General features: G+C 37.7%; 1 protein-coding gene across 1 annotated transcript; it reads right to left on the minus strand.

The window, feature by feature from the left end:
* Positions 1-6,695: 6,695 nt before the first annotated feature.
* LOC114458956 (transcription factor 7-like) lies at positions 6,696-9,257 on the minus strand. The gene is made up of 7 exons (XM_028441344.1): positions 9,134-9,257; positions 7,967-8,114; positions 7,571-7,873; positions 7,412-7,470; positions 7,148-7,298; positions 6,944-7,051; positions 6,696-6,845 (listed from the first exon to the last, which is right to left on the minus strand). The coding sequence occupies exons 2-7, from the start codon at positions 8,096-8,098 to the stop codon at positions 6,789-6,791; spliced, it is 810 nt and encodes a 269-aa protein (XP_028297145.1). The 5' UTR covers positions 8,099-8,114; positions 9,134-9,257; the 3' UTR covers positions 6,696-6,788.
* Positions 9,258-11,638: the final 2,381 nt, after the last annotated feature.

Consider the following 11,638-nt stretch of genomic DNA (forward strand, 5'->3'; position numbering starts at 1 on the left):
CTTTCAACATAACAATGATCCTAAACACTGCTCAAAATCTACTAAGGCATTCATGCAGAGGAACAAGTACAACATCCTGGAATGGCCGTCTCAGTCCCCAGACCTGAATATTATTGAAAATGTATGGTGTGCTTTAAAACGGGCGGTCCATGCTCGGAAACCATCAAACCTGACTGAACTAGAGATGATCTGCAGAGAAGAATGGTCCAAAATACCTCCCACCAGAATCCAGACCCTAAGATCAAGGATCACTGAGTTTACCAAAACAATTTTGAGTTCCAATAATTAGTGCTAAGAGTATTAAAATCAATAAGATGCAAGGGTGCCTAAACTTATGCACATGCCTAATTCTGTTTAAATAATTCTAGCACACTTTCTGTAAATCGAATAAACTTTATTTCACTTCTCAAATATCACTGTGTTTGTCTCCTATATGATAAATTTAACTGGAATTTGTTATCCAAACAACCAATTATTTATTAAGGAAAATCATGAACATTTACAAGGGTGCCCAAACTTTTGCATACCACTGTAGCTTAGCCTCTGCTAACTATCTTAGTCTCTGCTTAATAGCTTAGCCTCTGCTAACTAGCTTAGTCTCTGCTAACTAGCTTAGCGTCTTCTAACTAGCTTAGTCTCTGCTAAATAGCTTAGCCTCTGCTAACTAGCTTAGTCTCTGCTGACTAGCTTAGCCTCTGATAACTAGCTTAGTCTGTGCTAAATAGCTTAGCCTCTGCTAACTAGCTTAGTCTCTGCTAACTAGCTTAGCCTCTGCTAACTAGCTTAGTCTTTGCTAAATAGCTTAGCTTTTGCTAACTAGCGTAGTCTCTGCTAACTAGCTTAGTATTTACTAACTAGCTTAATCTCTGCTAACTAGCTTAGCCTCTGATAACTAGCTTAGTCTGTGCTAAATAGCTTAGCCTCTGCTAACTAGCTTAGCTTCTGCTAACTAGCTTAGCCTCTGCTAACTAGCTTAGCCTTTGCTAAATAGCTTAGCCTCTGCTAAGTAGCTTAGTCTCTGCTAACTAGCTTTATTTCTGCTAACTAGGTTAGCCTCTGCTAACTAACTTAGTCTCTGCTAAATAGCTTAGCCTCTTAGTTGACTTTGTCACATTTTATTTGACATTAATAATTAATAATGGACATTTACAAATATTGTACATGATATGAGTGATAACACGTGTTATACAATAGATGTAACTTAATATTTTTACTTGTCCTTTGGTGTACCATGGGTACATATAGTTAGTGAACCACTGTCCTAAGGTACCGAGGTTTTATATTTAGAAATAATGTAAAATTAATGGTTCTCACAGAAACTAGATTATGTTCTGGGTTCTTATAATTTCAATTAAACATTTATTTTGTATTTTTCTATGAAATAAGTAAAGTGAGATTACACATATATATTTTACATGGTTAACTATAAATAAATAGTTTTTATGAAACTTTTTCCTGTTTCACTTTGTACAGTTTAGAAGTTTACTAACATAATGTCACTAATTTAATGTTGTCTTTCTATTATTACACTTACAGCCAATACATGTTGTTCTCTAACTAACATGTGCTATTGTTCACAGATTGTGCTCAGGGATTCAAACCAGTGAAGATTCAGAGATACCAGTACACCTGTGTGGCAGTTACAGCCTTGTGCAGCCACGTGGCAGCTCTACCGTACCAGACGGCCCACTACTCCCAGCTGAGGATTACATCTGTTCTCCCAGTGTTCAGCTGTACAGAGACTGAACAGAAGTGGTACAAAGCAGTTACCATGGTAACCAACCTTTTAATCACACGTCTTTCTTATTTATGACATGACTTGTTTGTGTGTTGTTTTTCACAGAAGTAACATATAAAGGCATCAACTACACTCTACCAGACATCTCTACTCTGAAAGTTCAGGACGTGTATCATGGACTCACTGCTGATGAAGCGCCATGATCACTATGATGGACGTCTCCAGTGATGTTCTTCTGGTATAATCCATGTTTGGTCAGGTGTAAGAGGTTAGTGTGCTGTCATATCAGCTGCCAACAAGGACAGTCCTCAGGCCCCGCCCATATACAGTAGCCCCTCCTCCCCCACAGCTGCCACTCTCTGATTATAGGCTGGGACCTTCTACCTGTGCATTCATCTGCTCTGAACATCAACACCATCATATGGCGTCTCTTGAAACATCTTTGGCGACATCACACCAAACTGAGAACATCACAGTAGAGCAGAGTTCCAGTGCTGAGTGGCACCAACTAAGGAGGTGCTGCATTACCCCCACCATATTCAGAGAGGTCTGTCACACCAGGGGGGAAAGCTCTGCTGAAAACCTCACCAAAAGGCTTCTGAGACCATCCAGTCAGACTGATGACTATGGGGAGACATTTGTCTCAAAAACATTCACAAATAGATTCACAATTTTTACATGTCTTTTTCAAATCCACAAATATATTTACAATTTTGACATGTACTTTTTAGATTTTCACATGTTTTTCAGATTTTCACATGTTTTTCAGATCCACAAATACATCATCAATTTACACACGTGTTTTCTCATTTATGTGTGTATTTATCATGAATTATCATGTGTAAATCCTCAACTGTGATTGTGGATTGAGCAAAGTACGTTTGTGGATCGGCCCGGAAATATAAAGAGAACCAATATTACAAATTTGGAAATATAAAAACAATCAATAATAAAAATGTGGAAATATAATGAGAATCAAAAATTTGTTTTCCATTTTGTGCTTTTTCTGTTTTGTCTTTGTCTTTTCCGTTTGTGTTTTGACATTGCTTTTACTTCATGACTCAAGCTGTCGGTAAAAGCAAAGGTCATTTCAATGGTCATTCTGCCCAGGCTGACTAGTCGATACCTGATCACATGATTCCTCTTCTCTTGGAGGGAAAGTTAAAAATGGGAGACGTGGACAAATTGAGAAGAGGCGTTCAACGACAGTTATTTGCAATATCTCGAAAATTCTCCAACGGACTATATTTTAAGGTTGGTGGAAGATGTCATGGAAAGTCTTGGAGAAATATCTGCACTGACAAATGCAGACATGGACGAAGCTGTGTGGTGCAATCTTGAGGAGGTAAGTGTAAAATACGATGCCGTCATGTTGTCGCTTTGTACACAAGTTTTAAGAGGGACAAAAGCTACATCATGACTCTGATTCACATATTAGGCATTCAGCCCTAATTAGCAGCCACAGCCAAAGTTAGCCCCTGCTATGGGCAGACCTGTGTTCAGCTCACACAAACGGACAGATTAGAGCTCAGACACACAGTGTGTCCCAGAGCAGGGATTAGGATGATTCATGGTCTTCTTAAATCACAGGGTGTACAATTGCAAAGTGAGTATTGATGCTGGATTTTTCCTGATCAAAGATGCAATTTAATAAAAGCACACAACATGCAATCAAAAGCCACACCACAATAAACCCAAACAAAAATAAAATCCCCTACTTGTTCCCCATCACATACAGGAATGAAAAACTTGAAATGAGAAGCAACAATTATGGTTATGTCATTGGCAGTGATATAACTTATAACAATAATAAATTCAAATGTGCTATTGTGAGCAGCTAGACAGATAGAAGGACTACTTTTAAAAACATTAGGACTGTAGGTTGAATATTTTAGAAGTTATGACAATGTGTTGACAAAGAGTTGAAGGTAAAGCTGTCCCTCTACTCTAGAAGTTGGTCAGAGCTAAAAATGGAACTCATTGAAGGGCTGTGAGTCAAAAACGGTTAAAGATACAGAAAAGTTGAAGGTATTCACTAAAAATGAACAAAAAAGCTGAACATTTTAAAAGTTGAAATGGGTTTAAGAACTGCTGACCAGTGGAACGTTACATTTTCATTAAAATTAATTAAAAAGTTGAATAGTTTAAAAAGTTGAAAAGTTCTTAAAAAACTCAAATTGAAAATGACAAAACACCACAAATACATCTAAAGTGTAGTCTGTAAATCTGCCTCCATCTACATTTTAGTTTCTATAACCAACATCAGATGATGCGTCATACTGTCTTGCCGGCGGATAGCGGTCCACCTGATCTGATACATGCTTGGTAACAGAATATCGTTCTAAACAAATGTTTCAGTCTATGATATTAATATTGTACGTTCCCTTAGAGTGAGGGTTGTTAGAGGCTGCCCTTGTCAACGTACAGAATCGCTCCCGAATTCCAATTCGGTAGGAATCTGTGGAACTTTCCCAGTTAGTTGTGGGCTGCCTTTCGTTCTTACAGGATGGAAGCTTTTTATTTAGTTTATAATAAATCCTTTCTTTATAAAATCATCATGCTTTGACTGGACTTCATCATTCAACCAGGGCACAAATCATGTCTCCAAAGGAGGTCAACTGGAAATGTGCCGTGACAGTCTGACAGGTAGGATTTAAACCAACCCAGCGCTGTTTCTTTAATCCCAAAAACACTTTCCAGTCTCTGCAGCAGTAGATGATGATCCACTGTATCGAAGGCTGCACTGAGATCTAAGACATACCTGTCAAGTATCCCGTTTTGGCCTGGAAACTCTCGTATTTTACCCCTCTTTCCAGCCATCTTCACGTGTCATTATTTTTACGTAAATATCCCATATTTTAATGTAATAAAAATTAAAAGATGCCGCGAGAACTGCCACCTGAATTAGCCTGGGCGGCAGCTCTCGTGAGATTAGTGCCGACAGCAGCAACAAACCCAGAAACAACTCAGAACAGAGATGAATGAATGAAGACGTTCCAGTGAAAAAAAACTAAGAACTGGTGTAAATACGTTGTAAAATGTGACAGAGTTTAACTTCCTAAAGAACAGCAGGATGGGACACAGTTACATGTTCTGTTAGACTAGTAACTTTAACATCTACCACAGCGGAAGGAACCACGTAAGTCACCATGAAAAATCAGCCAATCACAAGCTCCACAAATATACACTGTTTTAAAAAAGTGTTAAAGAATGTAAAGTCTGTAATAAATGTGTCTATATGACTCAGAGTTTCACTTTTTATCAGAGATCTTAGACTGTATATACTGTATTAAAAACTGGTTGTCATCAAATTATCTCCAGATAAATTCAAACAAAACAGAAACTCTGATCATTGCTCCTGATAAAAAACATCCTCTAATTAAAAACTCTCTTGGTGATCTGGGCTCATCTGTTAAAACCAGCCTCAGAAACCTTGGGGTTGTTTTTGATCAGTCCATGTCTTTGGAGGGACATTGTCGTCAATTGACTAAAAACTGTTTTTACCACCTGAGAAATATCTCTAAAGTGAGGCATCTATTATCAAAATCAGATCTGGAACTGGTCATACACGCATTTATATCATCTCGTATTGACTATTGTAATTCTGTTTTTACTTGTTTAATAAGTCGACCCTAAACAGACTCCAGATTGTTCAGAACGCTGCTGCCAGACTTTTAACTGGTGCTTCTAGAACATCCCACATCACCCCCATTCTTGCTACTCTGCACTGGCTTCCAGTGAAGTTTCGCATAGAATATAAAATATTAGTTCTCACGTTCCAAGCATTACATGGTCAGGCCCCTAAATATATCTCAGACTTGTTGTGCCCCTACTCATCAGGGCGATGCCTTCGGTCTTCAGGTCAGGGTCTCCTAAAGACCCCAAAAACTAAATTTAAAACCAGAGGAGACCTGGCGTTCCAGGCTGTAGCCCCCAGACTCTGGAATAACCTGCACCAGTCTCTCAGGGAGCTCAACTGTGTGGTCACTTTTAAAAAAACTGCTGAAGACTACACTTTACAGTAAAGCTTTTAGTTACTGGATTTTAATTTTTATTTATCCTTTAATGTTGCTGTTCTTATGATATTTATGCACTCTTGTTTTATTATTCTATTGTGTTGCACTTGTACTTTTACCACAACTCTGTACAGCACTTTGTGATTTTATCTGCAAAAAGCGCTTTATAAATAAACTACTTACTTACTTACTTACTTCCTAATGTCTCTAGTTAACTAGTGATACAATTTTATGTTAGTTGGAGGCTAAAAAGCCTGGTGATGATAGGGCAAAGATTCACATGTTTTTGTAAAAACAACTGTGCCAAGTTTGGGGACAAGTGTGTAACTGTAATATGTCAGTCAAATTAATTCCAATTAGTTTTATTTTTGACCAATAGAAATAAATACATGTACATTTTTATCCGTGTTTGTGCTGTGCCATGCGTAATGCTATTTTTGGTTCCACTCTATGATGTAATTATGCATGAGTCTAGTTCAGCAATGCTTTGACCAATCAGAATGCTTGACACAGCATTGAAAGCTCAGAACCTGTAGAAATGAGTGATATCAAACACTACGGGAGTGGGTTTTAGCCAATCAGAGCTGGATGAAGGAGAATTGGAGGAATTTCTCGACTGAGAAATGCCTGGATGTCAGTAATGGTGGTATCTATCTGATGACACAATTTGGATTAATCAGAATATGGAATTTTATGCACATTGGAGCAACTTTTGATAAGAAACAGCAATGGTAAGACACAATTTCTCATCATTGCTGACTTTTGCCGCTGTGTACCGTATTTTCCAGCACCTCTGTATTGGCCACATTCCAATAATTTAGGGTAGATATACATTTGTACAGGTGGTCTATGTGTGAGTTCACGTTTGTATTTTTATTTTTTTTTGAAAGCATAAATATTAATTTGATATTTTTTTTACAAAAGAGAGAGAGGAAGTCCAGGTTAGTGCTGTTGGTGCTGCTGCTGATGCTTATTATAGGGTTGTTGGGTGGTCTCCATGTTTCCTGATTCCTGTCCGATGGATGCTGGGGTGATTATTTAGTTTTTTTAGCATGAACACCTTTGGCCCGACTTTGTTTCCTCTTGTTTCTCTAAAATCAAACACATGGAACTATTAGTCATCTGATAAAACACTTTCACCATCACCTTTAAGGTTGCTGTGGCAACATGTCTGCACAAGGAGACTTACATAGTTGATTTTGTGACTGCGGCCGGGGTTCTTCATGGCGTAGAGGATAGCATCCACTGTCGCTTCAGCAATATATTTTTCTCTTTGATCTGGTGCCAACAAATTCCACTGTGGATGGACAACAAGAAAAGTGTTAGTCACACACACACTGAAGACCAGAGTTTAAAGATCACAGATGATTCTTGGAGGAACAAACTAACTTACCCGTTCAGCAAGAAGTTTGTTCACCTCAGTGCTCGTAATCACGCCCAGCTCCTTTTCCACATTCTCCCTTTTCTCTTTAATGAAGAGCGTGAAGGCGTTTTTGATGACCAGCCCCTCTGCCTCCTTCTCCTTCTGAATCTTCTTTGTCTTTCTGAAGGAACAAATCACAAATACACAGTGTAAGAGCACGGTCAAGAGTCAGTCACAAGAAAAACCAGATCAAATGTCTGCGATTGAGCTCGTCTGTTTGTTGGCTCTACTTACTGTCCTCCAAAAGTGGGAGCTGTAGTCCACCCTGCAGCGTACACTGGAGTTTCATGATACTGGAGACATAAAAACAATCAATTATTAGACACCCCGTCATGGTATCAATACAAAGATCAACAGAAATACATGAAAATGTGTATTAAACAAAGATCTTACTGTCGTAGCAGGTGAAGTATTAGCCGGCGGGTAAAGGTTGTTAACATATTTTGCCACACTGGGGGTAAGGGGGAAGGTTAAGGGGCCAAGATTTGGTGAGGGCCAGTAATCTTGTTTCAGCGAGGTGATTAGGTTTGTGTGTTCCTCGATGGTTTGGGCTCTGTACCCGCCATCATTGAACGCTACAAGGCAAGGATTCTGTTGGCCCCCATACTGGCCTCCATTTTGTTGGGCTCTGTACTCATCCTCCTGCTTTTCCCGGGCCCACATCTCCTCAATCACACACAAAACATCGTCCAGAGTCTAAGGGAGGAAACAGGTTTGGTGATCAGATCAATGACATGTATTAGGAACAAAGGGTAAAATGATGTAAGCATTGTTTAGGTGATGTCTTACATCAGTTGAATTCTGCTGTTGAACATCAGGAGAAATAGATGGATGTGGGGGGTTGGTGGCCTCCTGGAGGCCCTCCTCAGAACCCCAAGGATGGAAACTCTTACAGTCTAGTCCCCCTCGAATCCACAACATGATGATTTTTGGGCTCCTGTGAAACAAAGCAAAGGAAATAAATAACCTGCTGAGGCTCACGTACGGGAACAAACACCTTACATAGACCTTCAACTAAACTCACACTGCAGACACACTTGTGACCATACTCCACTTTTATCTATAGCATCTTATCTGGATAATAAAGATCAATTCTTGCAATTTCAATGTATTCAAACAACTTCACAGGACAGTCTGTGCTCTTTGCTAAGCTAGCTTCTAACACTGACTCTGTAAAGATGAATGTGTTGATGTTTCAGTGACCAAATGTTTGTCTCCCTGTCACATGTCTTTTTTCCAACCAATAATAAAATGAACTGAACTCCACAGCAAAGGATCGTCATTCTTGTTCTATCTGCAGATACGTTTAAGTTCAGACTTCAGTCATTTAAAAATGATGTAATGAACGACCAAGTATGTTGAGTTACCAATGAGAACTGTGTCTTTAGATGCAGAGCTTTTATTCAGTGCAGATATCCTAGTGTACAGACTAACTGTAGGTGAAGTGGATCTGTGTCCTCTTAATCAGGAATTAAAACATGAAAAAAAATAATAATCATTAAAAAATTAGATATAATAAAAATAATATATTAAATAATAACTATTGAGTGCTCTGAGAAAATAACCTCCATTTAATGCTGTTTTGGCGTGGTGCATTATGTTAAATCTGATTGGTCGGCTATGATCTGATGCACTTGATTATTGTTTCATTTAATTTTGTGTAGTTTCAAAATGTCTGTTGATCCTTTTAAAACAAAAAATCATAATTTACTTGTTATCGGTTGGGTGTAGAAAAGTAATAAATTCCGAGAAGTTTAACAGCTGTATTTGGTCCATCATGTCTAACAGGGACATGCTGCCTCTAACTTTTCTTTTTGGCTCATATTTTGTGTCTCTTCCCAGTAAACATGATACAAATAAAACATGAATAAACATTAAGTTGCAGTGTAATAATTCAGACTAACCAAAGCTCAATAATAACATAGACAAAAGTCTGGAAACTTTCTAATCACTTACTTTGAGTTGATTTAAAAAGTTTTTGAACTGTTGCTGATGATACTTAAAAACCCAAAGTATTTTTAGTATCAAAGAGCGATGGAGACTTCTGAGGAGAATTCCTTGTTGATGAAAGCTCAAAAACTGAAGAATGAAGGTTTTCTATGCTGAAGATGAAAGTTAGCTGCACTTCAAAGCCAAGTTGGTTTGTTTGTGCAGGTTGCTATGGAACACAGAAATATGGAACACTTGGTTTCTATAGCGATAATTTCAGGTGACTCAGTAGCCTCATCTTATCTACATACAGTGCCTGCACTAAAATATATCATTTACAGTTAGAAAAAAAATAGTCCAAACTAAAGTAAAATAAAAATAAAGAAATGATATAATTTAAATTAAATGCACGGCACAATATAACGTAATATTTTAGGATAGTTTTTCTTGTCTTTAGCTTTTAGACCAGAACAGAAGGGGTCCATTAATTGGTCACATTCAAAGATTCAAGATTAAATCAGGGCTTTTGCTTTTATTTATTGGCATATATATTTTTACACATATACAAATCTATTATCTGCATTTAACCCATCCCTGAGGAGCAGTGAATGGGGTTAAGGGACTTGCTCAACATCCCACAGCGATTGCCCGGGGGAGATTTGAACCAGCGACCCTCCAATTACAAGCCCAGCGTTCTAAACCAATAGCACTCCACCATTAGGACACAACTCTACAAAGTTTACAATGCTTCAAAAATAACTTCTCTCCTCAGAGTAGGACTTAAACCATTGTCCATTTAGTCCAACCCACGTTTGAAATCTCTGAGAAAAAATGTTGTGGTTCACAGTGTGAAATGCAGCACTTAGATCCTATCAAATGAGAACAGAAACTCTTCCTGAATCAGTGTTCAACCTTATTGATCACTTTGATCAGAGCTGTTTCTGTGCTGTGATCAGAACCAAAGCTTGACAGAAATGTATCAAATACTAATGTTGAAGGTTATTAACTCAGTTGGTTGAAGACCAGCTTCTCAATGATCTTGGCCATGAAAGGAAGGTTGGTGATTGGTCTTATCCAGTATAGAGGTAGCAGTTCATTATCTGACACAATCAGTCACAACTGACTTTAAAACAGGTTTAAAGAAGTGTGATGGCTTTGTGTCAAGGCAACCAGTTGATGGGTGAAGCTGCTGAACACTTTCTTCTATATTGTACGTTTCTATTACAACAGAAGTTCTAAACTTGTGATCGGGACCCAAACATTGGGTCACAGTCACATTTTCAGTGGGATGTAGAGAAAAAACATAAAAAAAACCTTTTGGTGTTATTGTAACTTCTCTCTTTCCATCTCTCACTGCAGACATTTTATTTTAAAAACTAATATTAAAAGTGGATTTTTACATACTACTTATTTTTTACTCTTTAAACTGCACTTTTTCATTTATTTGTAAGTTGGTTAAAATGTTTCCTTTAGACTGTTATAACAGTGTGATTATTCTTTATGTTCAGTTTTGTATTATTTCACATAAAAACATGCTTCAGATTCCATTCACACATTTTTATTCATTTAAGAGAAAATAGAAGAGGAAGTAACAGATTCCAGAGGAAGTCCAGGTTGTTGTTGGTGCTGATGATGTGTGTGTAATGTCATTGGTTGGTTTGACTCTGAGATTAAGTGACATCATCTGTTCGTTTCCTCTTGTTTTTCTGGGATGATAATTTTGTTTTCTCAGCACAAACAACTTTGTCCTGACTTCGTTTCTTCTTGTTTCTCTAAAACCAAACACATGAAACTTTTAATCAGCTGATAAAACACTCACAGGTTGCTGCGTCAACATGTCTGCAGAGTATAGACTTACATAGTTGATTCTGTTAGTCCAGCCAGGGTTCTGGATGGTGTGGAAGAGAGCATGCCCTACAGCCTCAGCTTTCTAGGATTCAAACTCACAAAGATAAATACAGACAACAGATGTAATTAGTATTTCATAAAGTTAAATACTGATACACGTAATAAAGTTTTAGTTTTAGATTAACCAGCCACTTACAGTTGCCTTAAACATTCTTCAAGGAGAATATCATTGTTTCAATGACACACTTCTACTAGGGCTGGGCAAAAAAAAATCGATTTAATTGATTTATTAAATTTGTAGGTAAAAACAATTTTTATTCTGCAAATTCAAATTGTATTTATTTTTTTACATCAGTTTATTATTATTATTATTTTTTTCACCAGTTTTTTCAGACTTTTTTGCGTTCCGTCCTTGTGGGTTACCATAGCACGATGTAAGCCCGCCCCCTCTTTGTTTACATTTGTTTACTCTTTGAGTAGGTTATATGCGTGCCACAGGTAGTGGTGTAACAATACATTGATCCACATCGACACATCAATTAATTAATGAACGATCCAATTACATCGATGCACAATGAAAACATCGATAAACATCGTCATCTTTAAGACACGCCTTTATTTTGAAATAACAAATGACATGTGACAACACTACTGCTGTCACCCTAATGTGTACACATTACTATG

Source organism: Gouania willdenowi, unplaced genomic scaffold (genome assembly GCF_900634775.1).
Source record: "Gouania willdenowi unplaced genomic scaffold, fGouWil2.1 scaffold_220_arrow_ctg1, whole genome shotgun sequence".
Lineage (NCBI taxonomy): Eukaryota > Metazoa > Chordata > Actinopteri > Blenniiformes > Gobiesocidae > Gouania > Gouania willdenowi.